Genomic DNA, 22117 nt, shown 5'->3' with positions numbered 1-22117 from the left:
TCTCTGTTCTTAATAACCTGGTTTGGATTTCTTCTCCCAGCTCTGGCTTGGGCAATATTCCAGGACTTGACCTTTGGTATCTGCCCTCTGGCTATAACCGCTGGGGCCTCTGGCACCCAGCCCTTGCACTGTCAACTGAGAGTAGTGCCTACCTTACTGAGGGGTGGCAAAAATTAATGAGGCAAATGATATAATTCTTGTAAAACATTTAGTATACTGATCTCTTTAATTTCTTCCCTTTATATATTAAATTAGGAAAAAAGTACTGATAAGACTACAGGCAAACATATGCATATTTATAATTTTTAGTGGTCTTTTAAATTGTTACACATTTTCTGCATTGTAACGTAGTAAAATGAAAAAAATCATAAAAATGATTCTACCTTTTAGCCCAAGCATTCCGGTCTTGGGAATTTATCCTAAGGTATAATTAAAATATATATGCATAAAAATGTTTCTAGCAACATTATAATAGTGTGGCAACAGAAAAAATAACTGTACAGTGGAGAAATCCGCTAAACACGACCTTAACCAAATGATGATGTCACCAGTGATGTCATGTGAACACTGTGTATCCCTGATGTGATGAGATGAAAAGGGTACTTAATCTCTGTGGTACGTTTCCCCCCAAACCCATAACCTCCTTCTAATCATGAGAACATACATTAGACAACTGAGGGACATTTTATCTGACCAGTGTTCCCCAAATGTGTCACTGTCATGACAAACAAGGAAAGACTGATAAACTGTCACAGATAGAGAAGATCAAGGAGATATGAAGACTAAATGCAATATCATAATATCCAGCTGTATAATAAATGTTTATTCTGGAGGGGATGCTGGAACAGAAAAAGGACTTTACTGGAAAAATTGGTGAAATATGAACAAAGTTTGAATTTAGTTATGATAATGCTACCTATGTTGGTTTCTTAGATTTGAGAATTGTTCCACAGTAATGTGAGATGGTAACATTAGGGGACATGGGTGAGGGCATATAAAAAATTCTCTGTACTATCGTTGTAACTTTTGTAAATCAAAAATTATTCTAAATAAAAAATTCGTTTGTTTTTTTTTTAAAAAAAGGAGAGGTCAGAGAGATATACATATTTGTATTGAGGTGAAAAGGGTTTGTTTGTGTGTCTGAGTATGTAAGTCTATGTATCCTTTTTTGGTTATATAGTTTAAATATTTAAATTTCTATCAGTATAATGCAGATGTTTAGGTATGAGGTTCATTTTTATTTCTATTCTCAATGTTTATACTTCACTCTTTCCTATTATCTTTTAGCTAATAGACATGGTAATTTTAAATGTTTAAAAAAAAATCACAGAAGACATTTCTTGCAAAATAAAGAATATACTGCCAGGTCTGCTCCAAACCTGACACTCTTCACAAGGTCTGTCTTGGAGAATGTGATGAGGTATCCTTGGAACACATTAGGTTGACAGGACCATTGAATCAAATGCATGATACCTGGCTTATTAAGAATAGACATACAATGTGTTGATCCTACTCCCTGGAGCACTTGTGAGCGTCTATCAAGAAACCCTATCTCTGGAGAGTCCAGAGATACTATGCAATAATAAGCAGAAAAGGAAGGATTATAGCAAAATGCATTTTAGGATTGGGGCAATTTTTTATTCTCTGTTGTTACTTTGCTTTACATTTCCCAAGTTTTAAGAGATGTACTTTTTGTGTCACATACACACAGTTTTAAAAATATTGAGTTGAATTATATAATTTTACAAAGTTATCCAGCTGTATAATAAATGTTTACTCTGAATAATGAAGCTATCATTTCATTTATTGTGAGATTTCTAAATGTCATATTTTTTTAGAATATGTTCAGCTTTTCAAAATGGATGTGCTGAGATCATCTATTCAGCATGGCCCAAACACAGGAAACATAATAACAGCAACTGCTAGATTGTAATTGCCACACCATATTGATTCATCCCATCAGCGTCCAAGTAAGCTATTTCTGAATTTCTCATCCTGAAATGGGAGGAAATAATAATGGTCAGTAGCAGATTTTCATCCAATTTGGAGCACCTCCCTCAGAGTTTGTAATATCTATTTTTTATACACTAAAATAGTTGGTTTTTTGCCTCAGAATTTACTTGAATTCTACAATTCAGTTTTTTCATCTGTCAGCTAGGAATTATGCTAACTTCCTCAGAGAGTTATTGTGAGGACTAAATGAGATAAGGAAAATGTGAAGCACTCAAGAGAGCCCCTCCCCTTCTCATCCTCCCATCCAGTGGAGGTCAGACTCTCTTCCCAACAGATTCTTCTATGACAATCCTAAGATTACTGAACTTTGACTTCAAGAAACCTGGCACCTATTCTGCCTTTTTTCCCCATCCATGACACCCCTCTCAATCTCTCTCTCAAAATCTCTCCTTTATTATTCAGAGTACATTTTTTTAAATACAGATGTTACCACTATAGAGAGTACATTTTAAGTAGCTTCTGCTAGGACTTTTACTCTCTGCTAAATCCCTGGGTCAACAAATATTTCAGCCATATTTTATTAACTTGGCATTAAACATATTTGTATGTGTGTTGCTTCTTTTTTACTTCAATAGTTTTAAAAACACTTTAAAATGTTAAATTCCAATCAAATTCAGGGTTTGCGGAAATCTTGAAGCTACCAGTTCTGTAGAAAAATTAAGAAAATACTTTGAGAATAAACTTTAATAGTCTGGTCTACTATTTTTCTAGCAGTATATCTGAAAAATTTCTAAAGCTTTGTGTGACTCTCGGATGCTGATATAAAGCTATTTTGGTAAACTGACCAAAAAGTCTGATCAAGCTTTGGTCCGAGATACAGTATAACTCCAAATAAGTATGGTTATTTGTAACTTTAAAATACACATTAATAAAGCAGAGAAAAGTCAGAAGTTTTACTGAAAAAGGTAGATACTGTATATTTGGAGAAGTTCAAGTATCAGATTTTCTATCATAAATTAGGAGAGCGAACTGAAAAATTTTAAAGATCTTTACAGCAATATGATTCAGGCTGGGCATTAAATAGAAAAACTGAGGATGAAGAATTTATACACTATAAATAGACCATTACATTGTCTGATTGAAAGCGCTTGTTTTATTTTTATTCCTTAGTCATCTCTGTGTATGTGGAGTGGGGGATGGAGAGATTAAAGAGTAGATAGTCCTTCACCAGAGAGGAACTATCTGGATCTGGTGATGGTCAGAGGTATGAAAAGTTTAAAGATACAAACTGGTAATGGCTGGAGCGTGTGGCCACCTGTGCATATGCACGTTTGCATGTGTTGTTGTTAGTATCTGTTCCCCACACCTAAAAGCAACTTGCACCATTGTATTCTATCTTCCACTCTTAGGACAGAAAAGCTGCTTGCAAGCAGACTTGAACTTTCCATCACTACACATAATGAAAATAGTAATGTCTATCTTTCAAAATGAAAATGAAATTTCTTCTTCTAAAATTACTTTTCTTCTATTTGGTTTTAGTACCAAGGATAATTTATTATGAAATTGAAAATAATGTTAAAATAGGTTTAAATTAAATTTCTACTTTGACAAAATGTGGGCAGGTTAGAAATACAGAAGAAAAACCCTTGTGTGGGGAATCTTATTCTAAGTTAGTCATACAAATGAAATATTTGTGCTTAGTGATAAAAACTCTTCATCAATTTTTTTTTTATTTTTAAGAGCTGGGGTCTCATTTTGTCGCCCAGGCTAGAGTGCAGTGTCATGATCACAGCTCACTGCAGCCTCCAACTCCTGATCTCAAGCTATCCTCCCACCTCAGCCTCCTTAGGCGCCCAGCTAATTTTTTTGTTTTTAGTGGACACAAGGTTTCTCTCTGTTACCCAGGCTGGTCTTGAACTGCCTCAAGTGATCCTCCCGCCTCAGTCTCCCAAAGTGCTGAGATTATAGGCATGAGCCACTTAGTCTGGCCAAATTTTTGGATCAACTAGGCAATCCAATATCTTAATTTTATTTACCTATCTATTTTTAAGACTAGTCAGGTGCAGTAGTAAAAAGGGGGAAGAGTAGAACAAGGAGTTAGATCTGTAACTGACTCAACAACCAATTGAGATAACTCACTATCTTCAGACCAGCCCCAATATCTTAATTTTAGAGAATAGGGAGCAGGGACCAGAGATTGTAGAGGTGTTATGGCTACGATCCTCTCAGGACTTCCTATTGTCATGTTACAATGGTTCTCTGTGATATACGTGATGTTACAAAGGAAGAACTCCAGAAGAGAACTAGAATTACTATGGATTACTTCTCATTGCTGTTAAATGGTGAATCAATTTCCCCCTCTCAAATCAGAAATATTTCGAACCAGATGTTGTAGATTTTTTTTTTTTCAGAGACAAGTTCTCATTCTGTTGCCCGGGCTGGAGTGGAGTGGCTCAATCATAGCTCACTCCAGCCTCAAACTCCTGGGCTCAAGTGATCCTCCCAGCTTGGCCTCCCAAAGTGCTGGGATTATAGGCATGAGCCACTGCACCTGGCCCAGATGTTCTGGATGCTGATATATTTAGCTTCTGTATTTCTTAAGTTATCTAATTTTGTTAATTTTTTTTTTTGAGTCGGAGTCTTGCTATATTGCCCAGGCTGGTCTGGAACTTCTGGGGCTAAATGATCCTCTAGCCTCAGCTTCCTGAGTAGCTGAAGTTACAGGTGGACACCACCGCTCCTGGCTTAATTTTGTTTAATTATTATTGGATATCTGATTCTCAATGAAAACTGTGAATATATACAAAGATATATTTCTTCTACAGTGTAGTTTTTTCTTCTGAAGGGTAGTGATCGTCTAATTGCATTGCATTAGGATTCAAATGACAGGTCTATGAATGTTCTTACAGGGTCAAGTGCAATGTTACAGATTTAAGATTTTAAGTTTAAATCAAACTAAAGGAATTTAGAATTAAAATTTGATTCACTTATGGCTCCTATAGTTTTGTACTAAACAAAGAAGAAACAAACAAAACTTCACTAAGATGCAGAGGAATCTCACTTTACACAAAATCTATCTCTGACAAGTTAACTATAAATGAATTAAATGAATTTAAGTATAGTCCTGGAATTATGGAGACTTTCTGTAAAATAATCATTCCACAATTTATATGCAATTAATTTGTTTCACCATTACAAAGTCTTTTACTCTAATGTTCACATTACCTGGGGAAAAATTAATTACCATGTGAATTTTTTCCTAAAAGTATATAAGAAAATAACACTATGAAACTACAGTTATGTATTTAAGATCTTCCTAATTAAATAAAGTGTTTCCTGAGTTAAAATCAAACTCTATTAAAAAGCTAGATTACTATTTTTGGGCCTGAGGATATCATTTAGAAAATTAGGGCTCCAATAACAAATTATTTTTGCAGCTCATAGCTCTTCAAGAAGAAATGAAACACAAAAATGACTGTGTTAAACTTCAATTTGGGGATCAGTTTACTTACCCAACAGGATTTTTATTTGTGAGTGACATGGCCACAACTAACTTAAATGAGTAATTAATGCTTCCAATGTTTGATTAATAGTTGTGAAAGTCCTCCATTGCTATAACTTGAAAGGCATTATTCACTCTTTATAATGTGCTAATAAGACCCAACGTACCAACTCAGGAACAGAAGATAATAACAAGAGAAAATGCTTACATAGTGCTTATTAGGTGCCAGGCATTGTTTTAAACACTTTACTTACATTCATTTTATCCTCCTAATAGCTCTGTGAATTAGAGAGTGTTTTTATCTCCACTTTTCAGATGTGAAAACTTAGTTACGTGCCAAAGGCCACTCAGTAAAATGCTGCAGGAAGGACCTAAGTTCAGTTAGTATGGCTTCAAAGTCTGTGCTCTCCCCCAATGCTCATTACCTCTGGGTTTGCCCTAAGACTAGTGATTCAGGGATGGTTACAATAGGACCATGGATGCATAAGGTCACTTCCCATTCACTAGTGTGAATTTAGCTCTGGCCAGTTGTACCTTCTACACAAAAGCTTTTACTGGCTAATATGCATGTTTTGGTAGTTGTGATCTTGATCCTAGAGCATATCACAAAAGGTGCAATTCTAACGGATTATTTGCTTTTAGTTGATCTCAACAGGAGCCTAAAATGCCCAAGAAGTGGATCAATCAGATAATGTGAAAGTTTAGGACAATAAATTTCTAACTACTACATTCACTATGGTGTGTTTAACATTTGTGATTGGATCTAATACTTCCAAAATTCTTAAGTCTGATCTGCTCTTTTAGAGAGTTGAGCTAATAATCTCCCTTTCTACTTCTAATAAAACATACCAGGCAAAGGTCCATGGCAAGTTTACAGATGTAAACTTGGTACCATTCTCATTCAGATCAGATGTCAGAGTAGAAAACAGCCTTTCCATGGTCTGCCTGGCTGTCCTTAGCCCGAAGCACTTTTTTCTATTCCGAATTTCACAATAAAGTATAGCAACATGTTACAGCTCCTGCTAAAAATGTAAATAGGAGATTAAAGTTGTCAGACAAGAGCATGTCCAACTGTTTGTTGCCCAGAACATATTCATACTTAAATTTATACTCATTTATATTTCATAATTTTTGAAATAGTAAAAATGTCACAATTACTTCAGATAAAAATATTTCAATAGCAGGGCTATAATATACAACTTTAGGTTAAAAAGCAGGCAATTTAAAATATAAAAATGCAAGAGTGAGGAGAGGCAAAGAAAGCAGGGGTGAGGGCAGCAGAGTAGTTTTGGGATCCCCTCACAAAAACAGTGAGAGCAACTAGGACAGCAAAAGAACACATTCACAGGCAACATCTTTACCAAAAACCAGGAGAAAAAAAACGTCCCCTGGAACTCTAGAACACTAATGGGCAGGGCCATACTAAGGTTGCAACTAGAAAAGGCAGAGGATAAAGAGTAGAGGTCGTGTGTGTGTGTGTGTGTGTGTGTGTGTGTGTGTCTGTGTGTGTGTGTGTGTGTGTGTGTGAGAGAGAGAGAGAGAGACAGAGAGAGAGGCCACATGCGACCGCGTGCATGTCCTGGCAGAAGTAGAGGTTAGAAAATGAGGACTTGTGAGGGTCACAAGCCCCAAAGAACCCAGAAATCACCACCAAGTCATCACTCAAAGGAAAGAGCCCCGCTAGAGTAAGAGTGAACCTAAGAACCACAGTGGGAACTGGGAGGAGGCCTGCTAGGGTCCCATGGGCCAAGGAGTGCAAGGGAAGCTCCCATCCAGGACCCTAAAGCTCTCAGAAACACCCAATGGAAGCTCCTTTGCAGAAGGACAGGCCCCGCACCGAGAGGGTAGACCACAGCATGTATGTTAATAGCTAGCTAGCTAGGTAAGGCTGACAATAGCTAGGTCAGGCTGACCAAGTTTAGTAACGTTGCTGAGATAACTAGACATTATGTGCCGCCTGGTGTGATGCAATAGGAAGTACATTGTATGTCCAATGGAGAAGTATTTTTGCCAAAATTATTTTGCCAAATTACAATTAGCCAAATGTAGGAAATCCTACAGGATAAATAACCTGGTCTTTTCAACAAATAAATGGCATGATGATGGGGAATCATGGGGAGGCAAATAGTAAAAAAGACAAAGACATAACAACCAAATGAAACATGGATTTTGTTTGGATCCTGATTTGAAATCACTAACTCTCTAAAAAAATTTTTTTGAAATAATCAAGGGAAATAGAATACGGACTGGGGATTATGCTGTATAAAGGAATTACCATTAATTTCATCAGTGTGATAATGGTATTATGGCATGTTAAAAAATAAGAAAAGCTCCTAATCTGTTAAAGATACTTGAAGTATGTACCAGTGAAATAATAAGTCTAGGATTTACTTTAAAATTTTCCTCACATAGAAAAAAAGTAGCATAGATGAAATAAGCATGGCAAAATCTTGTAATTATTGACAATGGGAGTTCATTAGTCTTTTTTCTGTTTTTGCATGATTCAAATTTTTCAAAATAAAAAGTAAAAAAAGTCTATTACACAATTTAAAATATCCAATTATTATACAAAAACCTATAAAAGAAACAAAGAGCAGTAGGAGTTATTTTAACTGCCTCTAAAGAATTCTTTGATCTCTTTTTTTGTGAGGTAATTGTCATGTAATAGGTTAGCCTATTAATAAAAAGACAAAACTAAAGTTTACCATCATTTAAAAATGTTTTTATAAAAAATATGTTTTTATGAATTAATGCCAATTTAAAACATTCTCGAAGGGAGCACTGTCTCTAGTATAGATTTCGGGGGCCAGGTGTCCATGTCTGGTATCCTTCTTTTGAACATTCTCCCCTGCTGCTCCAATGAGAGACAAACCAAGCCTGTTAAATTATTACCTAGGAAAGTTTTGGCAGTTTCCCATTCAGTCACATTTTCCAGTCATTTTGCTCTCGTGTCTACAGACCTGGTTGTTCACTCTTAGCCAATGTCCAGGAGGGACTTGGCTTCAGGCAATCTTTTTTAATTTTTTTTTCTTTTCAATTTTGACATCTCTATGTGTTAGCTATTATACATTATCATTACAGCCTATTTTTTTCTGACTCATATTACCCAGGAGACAATTCCAGAATGAACTTGGACTAGAATTTTATATAGCGTGCTGAGTGTCCTAAAGGTTTTAGTGTCTGTTTTTTATAATTTGTGAAGGTCATTTTCCTTTTCCACACAATATATTATCTGAATGGTTTAACTGCCTTGCATGTATTTCTACAATTTTCTTAGCCATGGACAATTACTGTAATGGGAAGTAAATACCTTATCTTATTTGGCAGGTTAAAACATGGTGCAGGTCAAAGATGCCTCCTTTTCTGTTCCATGCCCATTATACATTTTGCTCCTTTGGTTTTTGAACACACATTAGCTCTTTCTCTGGGTGCTAATATTTGCCTGCTGTCTCTGTTTACAAATGTAAACGCTATGTCATTTCCCTAAGTGACTGAATTACCCTGAAACTATCTAAAAATAATTTCAAACATATAAACGATTTGGAAACCAGAGGCAGTAATATTGAAGCCATTCATCATAGGACAGTACAAGGCAGAATAGTGAAGGAAGAGTTTATTTCAAAATACATATATACATTCACTGACGTAAGAGTGAGAACTACTTCATAGTCTACTAAGGACTTGCTGAAGTGAACAAGAACTCTATCAGTTTTCTCTCTTCACCATGGAGATGAAAATACTTGTCACAGTCTTTGCAGATGATGTAAAAGATGATTACATTAGTGTTTGTGAACGAACCGGTTTCAGCTCTTTGGTAGAAGGATGCCAGGTACATAGTCAGCAAGATAGAAAATTGTATGTTCAGATGAGTAATTACAGGGAGCTATATATTTCTCAAATGCAGGGTCAAACTTCTTTGAACATCAGGTATTAGAATAAGTGGTAAGAAGGCATCTGAGTTTTATCTACTCCTGACTTAAAAGCCTGGAATTCCTTAAGGTACCTTTGCTGACATTAATACATACATATGAAATATGACAAGTCCCTCTTTGGTCAAAAATAGAACAAGCACATAATTTCTCAGATTAGCTAATAGGAGAGAAAAACCATCTAAAATTCTAAATTGATGGCATTTATAGACGTTCTTGAAGATCATGGGCAGTAGATTGAAACTGGGAGAATCTATGGGGATGGAGGAGAGATGAACAGGACTGATGAAAGGACAGCACAAATAGGAAGTTTCAAAGGTGAGACTGAAAGAGGAAATGACTAAGCCACAGTTTAGGGACAGAGTTCCAATTAAGTGAGTTGTAGGTGATAATGTGGTTTTGGAAAGCTCATTACCTACAGAAGACAAGAGTCTAGAAGCTCACTGCAGTGTTCTCAGGAGTCTTGGACACAAAGCACAACATAAATAATTTATGAAACATTCTCCCAACAAAGAAGAAAATCTTGGTGTCCTTTACTTTAAAACTGGGCAGTTCCGTTCATTGAATCTTTTTTTTTTTTTTTTTGAGACAGAGTCTCACTTTGTTGCCCAGGCTAGAGTGAGTGCCGTGGCGTCAGCCTAGCTCACAGCAACCTCAAACTCCTGAGCTCAAGGGATCCTGCTGTCTCAGCCTCCCGAGTAGCTGGGACTACAGGCATGCACCACCATGCCCGGCTAATTTTTTCTATATATATTTTTAGCTGTCCATATAATTTCTTTCTATTTTTTAGTAGAGATGGGGTCTCGCTCTTGCTCAGGCTGGTCTCGAACTCCTGAGCTCAAACGATCCGCCCACCTCGGCCTCCCAGAGTGCTAGGATTACAGGCGTGAGCCACCGCGCCCGGCCCGTTCATTGAATCTTGAGACAGCTGGTATAATGACAACAAAAACTAAAAAAAAAAAAAAAAAAAAAAGATTGAATTGAAGGGAAAATATTCATATTAATCTAGTCTAAATTTAAGTTATTCATCAAACATTTATTGGGAGTCCACCCTTTCTCTGATATTGGGGGTTACAAACAAGAGGGGCATGGGCCCTGCCCCTCTATGAAGCTGCAATCCTGTATATAAATGACTCTACGGTCTAGAAAGAACATAGCCAAGGACTGCATCATTGACATTTATAAAACCATGGTTAAAGTGAATGTAGACATGTTTAACTGAAATTCTTGAAATAAGGAGCACACTTCAAGTTAAAAAAAGGTAGTTTTAAGACAGATCTGGACAAGATATTGAGAAAGCCAGGGTGGTTGGTGCTAAGTAATTTGCTTAAAATAGACTAGAAACTCTTGTGAGGACAGAGATTATGTCCATTTGGTTTATAGCGGATCACCAGGGACTAGCAGAGTATCTGAAAAATAGTAGCCAATCAAAAAATTTTTAAAAAATACATGAGCAAAGCAAAAACTTATTGTTACGTGCAAGTCTTGCTTTCATAGTGTTTAGTATGAGTGATATTAACCAATATAAAGATGATTTAAATATAGTGTAATAAGTATTAAAAAGATAAATATGCGATGCTACTAGAATAGAACAGGGTGTCTAATTCAGGGATCTGGAAGGTTTCCTGGACAAGCTAATGCTTGAGCTGAGTTTTGAAGGAAGAAGGGAAAGAAGGGCAATGGAGCACAGCATGTGTTAAATCGCTATGGTATCAAACAGCACACATTTGAGGGACCAAAAACAGTATAGTTTGACTGGAGAGAAGAATGGGGTGGCATGGTGGTGTGATGGTAGATTAGGTGACAGGATGCATCTAGAATTTGAAGCATCTTTATATGCTAAAATTTTGGCTTTATTCTAAATTGGAGATTGCTAAAACATTTTAAGCAGAGGAATAACATGGGATAGGATGTTACTGAGAAAGGAACTGGATATGGGGGCTGAGTCAAAGGTACTAGAATAACTTCTAGGTTTCAGGTTTGTAGAACCAACTTAACAAGGTAGTAATAGTACTGTTAGTAGTAGTACTGTGACTAAGACTTTATTTCATATAGAAATAAAACATGGCAGCATGGGTAACAAGTCTAGTTGGCTTTCCATGAAAGTATATAACATGATAAAGTAACATGTACTACTTTATCTCTTTAAAATTACATCCTGAGTGATCGGTAGCTATTACTCTATAGTGAAAATTTTATTAGCTTTTGCAGTGGAGAAGAAAAAAAAAGTAATGCAACCAATTTTATATGCAATTTTCCTGTATAGCTGTAATTCCTGGACCTCTTTTCCTTTATGTTGTTAAATATTATTATTGTCCTATTTTTCAACCGAATGCTCACTAGCTATATTAACTTTCAGAAATTTAACTAATGCATTAAGATATTTCCTGAGAAACTAAGCACATAAAAGTACCCACTACAGTACTTAAAAGATTAACCTTGTCTTCTAATATGTACATTATATTCACTCAAATAACATTTAAAGACCCAGGAAAACATCTTTAGCCGTTCATTTAGGTTTTTAAATTGTATTCGCAATGCTTTTATTTTCTATTTCGATCAAAATATTCTGCCATTAATGACAATATTTGTGAGCTCATTCACGTCTCAAACGTCAAATTCTTAATCTAGTCAGTCTCCTTCAAAATTACCTTTTGCCCACCATCGTCAAGACCTAAAGGATTTCACTACCTTCTCCCCCTCAAAAAATGAAAACCATCGCCTCTGTTCCTCTCCAACCCTTCCAAACACTACCCATCCCAGAATAGGAAAGAAGAGAGGACACAAAGTGGAACAAGTTATGACGCGGGACCGGGCGCACAGAAATGGGACCAAAGCCTGGTCTCCACACAGAGACGAGGAATCAGTCACCACGTGCGGAAGGATCTGGGCTATTTGCCAAAAGAGAACGTCTCTCAAATCTCAGAAATTGGTGCTAAGAAACCACAGATAGAGCGAGGGACCGACAGAGAAAGAGGGCCGACCCTTTGGGACTGCCTGAAACACGCAAAGAATGCGAAAAAAACGTCAGGAATTCAGGACGGGTTGCGGCCGGCCAGAGCCACCAGCCAGATCAATACCCAGCTCGGAAGGCAGGCAACACGGATGAGACCCTCTGCTGGGAAACCGCCTGGGGTCTACCTACGCCAAGGAAACTGATAACCAAGAAGCCCAGGGCCGACTCACTCCTAAACCTGAGTCCGAGCCCCAAAGTCCAGTAACCGCCGCCAGACTCCCGGACCCGGTCTGAGGGCGGGCCCAGGGGTGGAGCCTGATTGCCTCCCCCGCCCTCTAACGGCGACCCGGAGTGTCTTCTCAGTACGCCTGCGTAGGGTGAGGCCGGACTCTATTTGGCTATTAAGCATGCGGCGGCGGCGGCGTTCTCTACCCGGCATGCTGTGCGGCAGCGACGGCCCTACGTCTATACCCTTCCGAACCCTGCTCCCTCTCCCCCTCCCGCTACGGCCCCCCCTCCCCTAAAGTGAGTGAGTGAGACGGGCAGATGGAGGAGGGATTGTAATGGCGGCGGCCGGCAGCTCCCTGCTCTGACCCACGGCAGGCACACAGCAACGACCCCCTCCCCGCCCCTCTCTAGGCCGGCCTCCACCCCGCCGCCAGCGCGGGGCCACCCTCTCCGGCCCTTCCCCCGGCTGTTGGCGTCTCGCCCTGCGCCCCGGCCGGGGCCCCACACACAATGGACGAGCTTGCCGGAGGCAGTGGTGGCGGCCCCGGGATGGCGGCCCCTCCCCGGCAGCCGCAGGGACCGGCGGGGAACCTGAGCCTTTCGCCAGGGGGGAATGGACCGGCGGGCGGTGGGGGTCCTCCGGCCTCCGAGGGAGCGGGTCCCGCGGCAGGCCCCGAGCTGTCCCGGCCGCAGCAGTACACCATACCAGGGATACTGCACTACATCCAGCACGAGTGGGCTCGGTTCGAGATGGAGCGGGCGCACTGGGAGGTGGAGCGGGCCGAACTGCAGGTACCTCGCTGGGGCCGGTGTGCGGGACGGCTGCGGCGGCGGGGTTCCCCGCCGGGGGGGTGGGGCCGGGACTCCCCTCAGCTGGAGCCCGCGCCTTGGGAGGCCGAGAGGAACCTACCTGTGCTGCTCCGGGGTGCTGGTCCTGGCAACGGCTTTTTCTGGAGTCCCCCTCCCCCTTTCCCGCAGAATCTTGCTCCCCAACCCTCTCTAGCTACGCGGTGCGGGCTTCCTCGGGGCAGCCATTTTGGCTTTTAGCATGGCGTCTGCGGGGGCTCCTCCGGAGGCGGCCTTCCAGGGCCTTCGGGACTTGGGGCCGAGTACCTCTCTGTGGGAGAGTCCGGTTTGGGGCTGTTGGGCACAGAGTTTGCTTTTGTTTGCTCCTCTTTAGATGAAGAACCTGAGGAGAGGAACTGGGCTGGGCATCCTACTACCTTTCCCGGACCACCCCCCCTTTCCTATTTGGCATGTCTGCCCCCCTCCCTCCGGTTTGGTACGCACTTGCCCCTTGACAGACAGCCACGCTGCTTTCCAGGGCTGCTACCAAGCACAATGGCTTGCCGCTGACCTGTGAAGTTTTCATTTCCCACTGTCAACTTTAAGTACCTTCTTACCTGAGATGCTACCTTACTCGGATTCTCTAGTTATTCGCTAGTTAGTGACTCATCAACGCTTTCAACACTGCATTTTTCTTTTAGAGTACCCTTCACTAGACGTCTCCCTAGCTCTACAAATCCCCTTCTTTACTCATAAAAAGCCAAACTAGACAGTCTGTGCTGTATTTATAAAACAACTGAGAAAAGATTTAATGTTAGCTTGAAGTAAAACGTACTTGGCTCACGTTACTAACTCATGCAGAAGCAAAGTTAAATGTCCTGGGGACCCTTCATAGTTGAGCCTGACTTCATTTCTCATGATGTGAACCTTTGATAGGCTACCTTACCTAACTTTTGAAAGACTTTGTTAGTTTACGGCTCATATCTTGGACAAGTTTGCTGCATTTTTGGGGAAAAGATTATTAAGATTAACTTTTTTGGGTATTTGTGTTTATTTTTAAATCCCTTCCCTGGACAAATTTAGGCATAGTAGAAGAAAGCGTGCATCTAAATAGTTTCGCACCTGTTCTTCAAACTGTTGTTACTATTTAGGATGTAAGCAGTATTGTTCGCTGTCATAGATGTCGTATACCTACGGTGAATAGGAAAAATAGAGTGTTGAAAGAAGGAAGATTGGATTATCGTAGAGAGGGTATCCTCAAACAAATTGAGTCTCTTTAGTTTGGTTTTGAACTAGTAAACTTTTATTTGACTCCACAAAGTGGGTGAAGTTCAACTTTTAAAAAGTAAAACTACTTACATATTTTGACATTTAAGAAGTAAAAAAATTATAACACCTGTTAGTTAATTCAGCGTTTTAGAATTGTGCTTTGATATAGTATGGGGCGCTTTTTTTTTTTTTTAACTTTTTAAAAGTTAAAAAAAATAACTTTTGAAAAGCTTAAGTCAAAATTGTATGTTTCTTTCGTGTACAGTCTGCTTTAAAATACTTGGGACTTATAGAGTTCTGTTAGTATACCACTTATCTGCTACTCCATGCTGCAAACTTAATTTTCTGTGTGAGCGAAGTTAGTAAAGCATTTATTTTTTAAAAATTGCATTGACAAATGCATTAAGGCTTGGGCCCACTAAATAATACTTCACCACTGCCTGTTAAAGTTTTTTGACCTTTGTACTGTGGTGTGCAAGTTTGGGATTTAACACTTTTCAGTAAGCTTTAACAATGTAGCTGAGAAAATGTGTTACTTGTGTCTGAATTAATAAAACCTACTATATGTTAATGAAGCCCATATTATCTGCTCTGGCCCTTGCTTTCCCTTTCAGTTCTCTCCTTAACAGGAATGGAAAAGTCCTTTAAGGAAGATTCCTTTTGCTTGCTTGTTTTCAGTTGATCTACTATTGGCACAGTAGTTCTATTAATAATATAGCCATTCTAAGTTTGTTTGCGTGTTTTGGAGAAGTCCTACAGTGTTTCTGGACTCTTAATTTTTTATAGGGATTTTCATTATTTCGTACTGATTCTTTTGGAATAAAACATTAATATTTGTGTTTGTTGTTTTGTGCTATACAGTTCTTTAAAATATTTTATTGAGTTAATAGGGTTTCCTGTTTGCTTCTGGAATCTTGAGTTTGCTTTAGGTACCTTCAATCTTTAGTAAGATTGCTTGTGAGATACATATTTTAAAATGTATGTGTTGAATAAAAAATTTATGGAAGAGTTTCAGTGAAGTATCAATGGATTTTAACTGTAAACTTATTCCTAAGAAAGATAACTTGTCCAGAAATAGGACAAGTTACTTATTCTTACATATAGCACTGGATACACTGTTCATCTACACATATTTTTAAAGTGTTCATAATTATGAATAATTTCAATAATGAACATGAAGAGAATAAGATATACCTGATTTTGATGTAAAATTTTAATATGGAATCATTTTCTCTGGCTTTTGAAAAGATACTAAAATGGAACTTTGCTATGTGATTCTATTCTATGAAAAAGAATAGAAGACTTTTAAGGTAGGGGTCTGTCTTAGAAACTTCCAACTAAACTAAAGGATCTTGTCTTAAAGCTCTTTTATGTCTATGACGATTCCTTTAGTTTGGACTCAGGTAAAGCATTGTTATTAAGGTTCCAGGACAAGGGTTTCTAAAGAGGAGTGCCTGTCAGAATCACTTGTGGAACTTTAAAAAATGTACAGTCCTCTTACCCTCCAGAGATCTGGATTAATTTGTTCTAGGGCTTGAAAAAAGATGGACTATCTGTGGAATTCTGGTAATTCATGTTATATAAAAATTATAACTGCCATTTAATCAGTACTATAAACTTATGAGATAGGTATTCCTATTTTACAGATGAGACAATTTAATTTAGATAGGTTAAATAACTTTGCCAAGGTTACCCAGCTGTAAAATATTGCAGCTGAGATTTGAACCCAGGTCTGTCTGATTCCAAAGCCAGCGTATGGTCTTATCATCACTCTTAAAACTACCAGGTAAACTGTTGTCTTAGCATTTTTTTTTAATAGATATGGAATCTGACATAGTTTGTCTAGCATTATGTGGTACATACCACTTGAATGCATTTCAATAAAGCTTTATTGAGCCTTCATGATGTGCCAGGCCTACTTTATGTGTTAATATATTACAAATATGTCCTGGTATTTTGTTTTCTGTAGTTCTTGTTATGTAATAAATATACTTTATTTATATATTATGGTATACTTTATGGTATGAATATGCTTTATATGGTATTAATGGCATATCATATACCATTAAATGGTATAAATATACTTTATATATTATGGCATATCCAAAACGCTTGTCTCCCAACTATAAGAATATGATATAGTTAATATATAGAAAATATAGTCCTGGAGCTTATATTCTAAAACTACTGATTCTCCAGCAAAAGTAAAAAATTTGTTTGCACCCTCTGGCATACAGGTTGGTCATAACGTGACAGATGTTGCTGCCTAAATATCCTTAAGTTAATAGGAAATATTTTGCTTAGACATAAATTGAGCTTTTCGTTTTTAAGGGGAGAAAACTTGAACTGTTTCCCTTGCACTTTTTATTGTCAAGGTTTTCAAAGGCTGGTTTAGAATAGTGATTTGCAAATCCTGGTGCCTTTCCCATAACAAGATTTTTATGAATTTACTTTGAAATTACAACAAAAGTCAGAACAGTGTAGTATTTTTCATAAAGGTGCTCTCTTTTTTCTGGGATTTTTAGTCTTCATACATTTTTGGTGTTATGCAGTTTCCTATTTCAAATGATGATAATACAGTTAACATTTTTTGATAGAATTAAGAGTCCACAACTTTATGTCACTTTCCATGTTGCTCTTTGAAGCCTTTAAAAACAAAAGTTTGGGGACCACTGATCTCTACAGCATTCTCTTTATTCTCCTCTTACTTACCCATTAACTTCAGTCTATAGTCTGCCTTTTTGCTCTACTCTCTCCTTTCTTCTGAACTTTGTAGAACCCTATTTTTTCTGTTGATAGTGACCTTCAAATTGCCAAATACTGTTGTTCTACAGACCGTATATATGTACTGAACCAACACTTTGTACTGTTGACTAATTCTTCCTCAAAATTCTTTCCTTTTGCTTTCACTCTCTTTTCCCTTTGGTCCACTTATCACTTTTCTTCATGTTTCTTTTCCTTTGTTCCCAGTTGTTGTTACTTGGAGTTCTGGTTCTGTTTTGTTTTCATACTGTATATTTAATTTGAAATCAGATTTTAGCTACCATTTACCATCTTAATAATATCTAACATTTATTGTTTACTGTTTGCTAAGTGTGACTCCAGTGCTTCAGCATGTACTCATTTAATCCTCAAAACAACTCAGTGAAGTTGGTAAAATTGTTTTTTCTTTTTTCTGACACCAAAATATTGAGGCATAAAAGTTAAATAATCTGCCCAAGATCATGCAGCTAGGAGGCAGCAGAGCTGGGATTTAAACTTTAGGCTGCCTTTAGAGCACCAGTCCCCAACCTTTTTGATATCAGGGACCAGTTTTGTGGAAGACAGTTTTTTTGGGGGGGGGGGCGTGTTGCTGTCTCAGCTCCACCTCAGATCATCAGGCGTTGGATTCTCTTGGGGAGTGCGGCAACCTGGATTCCTCTCATGTGCAGTTTGCAGTGAGATTCCTGCTCCTATGAAGGTCTGATGCCCCAACTGATCTGACGGGGGCGGGGCTTGGGCGGGGCTGCAAGCGATGGGGAGTGGCTATGGGTGCAGGTGGTCCTTCGCTGGCTCACCTGTGGCTCTGTTCGTGCTGTGCAGCCAGGTTCCTGGGATCTGCAGCCAAGGGGTTGGGGACCACAGCCCTAGAGGCCGTGTTCTTAACCATTCTACATTTTTGATGTCCCATATGTATTTCTGATTTCCTGTTTAACTTTTCTACCTTCACATACATTCATTTAGTTCATCTCAAGTTTTTGCCTCTTCCCTCTGACATAATGCACTTACTCACTCTTCTTTATTCCTTGTCATCATTAATGTTATTACTGCCCTTCCCATCACTAGATACTAGGGAGGCCAGTGGATCCTCCCCCATGTAGATGTTCAGTCTCTGAGTTTTATTGATTCTGTCCTAATTATTTATTCAGTGAATATATTTGCAGGCAACTTTGTGCTAGGTGCTGGGTGTATAATGATGGATTATGAAACAGAGACCTTGTCTTCATGGAGCTTATACTCTAGAAATAATAAAATGTTATAAATGACAAATTAAAATGCTGAGAGAATAAATGGTGATGGGAAACCTATATATGATGGGCTTTCAGATAATAGCTAATATTTATTGAGCACTTTCTGTTTATACCAAACATTTTAAGTTCTTCAATATATATCTTAGCTCATTTAATTCTCCAAAAGCGCTTAAAAGTACACTTTTAGATTTGAAGTATGAGGATTACCCAACCATACAAAAAGCATTCTAGTTGGAAACAACGCCCTTAGCAGAAGGTCTAAGCAGGAAAGAAAGAGTTTTGTTGAAAGTGTATGAACTGGACTATAATGATTCAGGGGGCTACGTAGTATAGGTAGCCACTATCATAAAATATATTCTGATTCAGTAATTTTTAATTTGGGGGGATTATAGTCTTCTTTGTATATATGATGAAAGCTGTGGAACTTCTTCTAGTTAAACAAAAAATAAGAAAATCTTGCTTACAATGTCCGTGAAGCCTGACCACTGAACTAAGGAAATAACCTTGATTTAATCTGTGCTTTTCATTTCTCAACTACTATCGTAGTTCAGGGTTCTGTTCCTGCCCGAATTCTTTGTGGTAATCTAACAGTTTCCTTCCATCCATTGCCTGTCTCTTAACAATTTATTCTCTAAATTGTAAATATGATTGCATTATATATCACCTTTAATTTTTCACTATGGAGAGTTGCAAACATGTAGAAAAATAGTATTGTGACTTGACCATTCATAAACCTGTCATTCATCTTAAACAGTAACAACTCATGACCAGTCTTGTTTTACATGTACTTCTATCCACTCCTCCCCATCCCAAATTATTGTGAAGTAAATCCCAGAATCATATAATTTTATCCATGAGTATTTCCATATATATCTAAAACATAAGGGCTTTAAAAGCCAACTGCAATATCATTATTGTAGTTGTATACCAAATTTTTAAGACAAGTTAGTTATTCCTTAATATTATCAAATATCCAGTGTCCAAATTTCCAGTTTTCAAACTTATCTTTGAACAGTTTGTTTGAATCTATTTCCAAATAATGCATTATGATTGAGACCCTTTCCATCTTTTTCTTTTCTTTTTCTTGCCATTTTTTTGTTGAAGAAACCAAGTTGTTGGTCATGTAAAGGTTCCCAGAGTCTGGGTTTTGCTGAGTGCTTCCCTGTGGTGTACTTTAACACATTCTGTTGTCCTGCTTGTTTTCCTTATAATGTGGTTAGTTGGATCTAGGGGCTTGGTCAGATTGTGTCTATTTTCTTCTATCTTTTTGGGAGGCAAGATTACAGGTGTTGATGAGGTCTTCCATCAGAAGACACACAACAGTTGGTTGTTTTTTTGTGTGATATTAGCAGCTGTTGATGTTAGTGGTTAGGAACATTAATTTATCAAGGGCCACCTTAGTTTTTAAAAAACTTAAGAAATTGAGATATAATTCACATAACATAAAATTTACACTTTAAAATGTACGTTGCTGTGATTTTTCGTGTATTCACTATATCGTGTAGTCATCACTGTCTGATTTCAGAACATTTTCATCACCCCCAAAAAGGAACCCTGTACCTATTAGCAGTTAGTCTGAATTCCCCATCCCTTGACAACTGCTAATCTGCTTTCTGTCTGTGGGATGTTGCCTTCTGGACATTTCTTATAAATGGAATCATATATTTTGTGGCTTTTTTGTGACTGGCTTCTTTCGCTTAACATCATGTTCTCAAAGTTCACCAAGGTTTACCATTTAACAGTACTTTATTCCATTTTAGGGGTGAATAATATGCTTTCGTATGGACATACTACATTTTTGTTTAACTGTCAGTGGATGGTCATTTGGATTACTTCCACTTTTTGGCTATTATCAATAATGCTATTGTGAACATATGTTTTCAATACTCCTGATTGTATATATACCCAGGGTAGAATTGCTGGGTCATGTTTGACTTTTTGAGGAACTGTCAAATTGTTTTCCAAAGCAGTTGCACTATTTTACATACCAGAAATGTAGGAAGGTTCCAGGACCACCCTTACTTTTGTTTGAACTTTGGAATGTATTTTTATTACTTAATTTTTTTTTTTTTTTTTTTGCAAAATGCCTTCCCTTTAAATTTATTTAAATTAATTTTCTTTTGACTCCAAATTGTGTATGGTTGCTCTTGTGTGCACACAGATACTCCCCCTGCCCCTGCCAATATTTTTTAGAGCAGCTTTAGGTTCACAACAAAATTCAGCAGAAAGTACAGACAATTCCTACACAGCCCTCGCCCGCCCCGCCCCCCATAGTTTTTCATTTTCTAGAATGTCATATACGGTCCGTTGGTATCCTTGGGGGATTAGTTCCAGGACATTCCCCCATACCCAAATCCCAAGGTGCTCAAGTCCCTTATATAAGATCCTTTTGCTCAGGATGGTTTTGTATTATTTGTGTTTTTTCCCTAAATATTTTCGGTCCACTATTGGTTGAATCTGTGGATGGGGAACCCAGAGATACAGAAGGCTGACTGTAGTTGGAGCCACATATTAATAGTATGCAGCATTTTCATTTAGTAGCAGTGCGTTTAAAGTTCCTCCATGTCTTTTTTGTTGCTTGGTATTTCTTTTTAGGGCTGAATCATATTGCATTGTATGGATATACCACAGTTTATTTGTCTCTTCACCTTTTGAAGGGCATCTTGGTTGCTGGCAAGTTTTGGCAACTATAAATAAAGGCTACTGTGTTCAGGCATCCATGTTCAGGTTTTTGTGTGGACATAAGTTTTCAAGTAATTGGGTAAATACCAAGGATTGTGAGAAATTGCCAAACAGTTTTCCGAAGTGGCCATACCGTTTTACATTCCTACCAGCAATGAATGAGAGTTCCTCCTGTTGCTCCACTTTTAGCATTTGGAGTTGTTAGTGTTTTGGATTATAGCTGTCCTGATAGGTGTGTAGTAGTATCTCCTTGTTTTAATTTACATTTCCCTAGTGAAATACAACATTGAGCGTCTTTTCATATGCTTGCTTTGCTTGTTTGCTTTGGTGTGGGGTCTGTTCAGATCTTTTGCACATTTTGAAATTATATTCTCTGTATTTCCTTCCTCCTGACCTTTACTTTGTTTTTAGGTGGAATGATGTTGGGCATTGTTTCCAGTCATTTATGAGTAAGTGTTGATTGAGTGGCAGCCAGCATTTACTTGTTATTACATTTAACACTTACTATATGTCTACCTTTAAAAGGTTTTTAAACTTTTTCTACCAGTTAGGAGCCTGTGAAGGTCTGCTGGGAATAGGACTTCTAAAAGGCAAACATATCTGGAAGGCTGTGTTCCAAGGCCATTTTTACTGACTGTGAGGTCTCTGGAACCAAAGGGAGCACACAGCTCTTCTTATAATTGATTTATTTTTTATTTTTATTTATGCCTGAGATGAAATTTAATTCTATTTGGGCAAGAGATGTACTTATGTGTAGAAAGCAAAGACCAACACAGGGACTCTTGGTGGCAAACCTAACAAA

General features: G+C 38.1%; 2 protein-coding genes across 3 annotated transcripts in view; one reads left to right on the top strand and one right to left on the bottom strand.

The window, feature by feature from the left end:
• Positions 1 to 13672, bottom strand: part of AP4S1 (adaptor related protein complex 4 subunit sigma 1) — a 42434-nt gene extending 28762 nt beyond the window's left edge. Inside the window, exon 1 of the mRNA XM_069464038.1 lies at positions 13479 to 13672. The gene's annotated coding sequence lies outside the window, so the exon portion shown is untranslated. The remainder of the gene's footprint in view (positions 1 to 13478) is intronic.
• The window catches only part of STRN3 (striatin 3), a 103615-nt gene continuing 94413 nt past the window's right edge, over positions 12916 to 22117 (top strand). For both annotated transcript variants that reach the window (XM_069464028.1, XM_069464018.1), the window contains exon 1: positions 12916 to 13360. In XM_069464028.1, coding sequence (XP_069320129.1) covers positions 13079 to 13360 — 282 coding nt within the window. In that variant the 5' untranslated portion in view covers positions 12916 to 13078. The remainder of the gene's footprint in view (positions 13361 to 22117) is intronic.

This window comes from Eulemur rufifrons, chromosome 2 (genome assembly GCF_041146395.1).
Source record: "Eulemur rufifrons isolate Redbay chromosome 2, OSU_ERuf_1, whole genome shotgun sequence".
NCBI classification, from domain to species: Eukaryota; Metazoa; Chordata; class Mammalia; order Primates; family Lemuridae; genus Eulemur; species Eulemur rufifrons.
The sequence above is the reverse complement of the archived record's forward strand: the minus strand, read 5'-3'. Positions and strand labels throughout refer to the sequence as shown.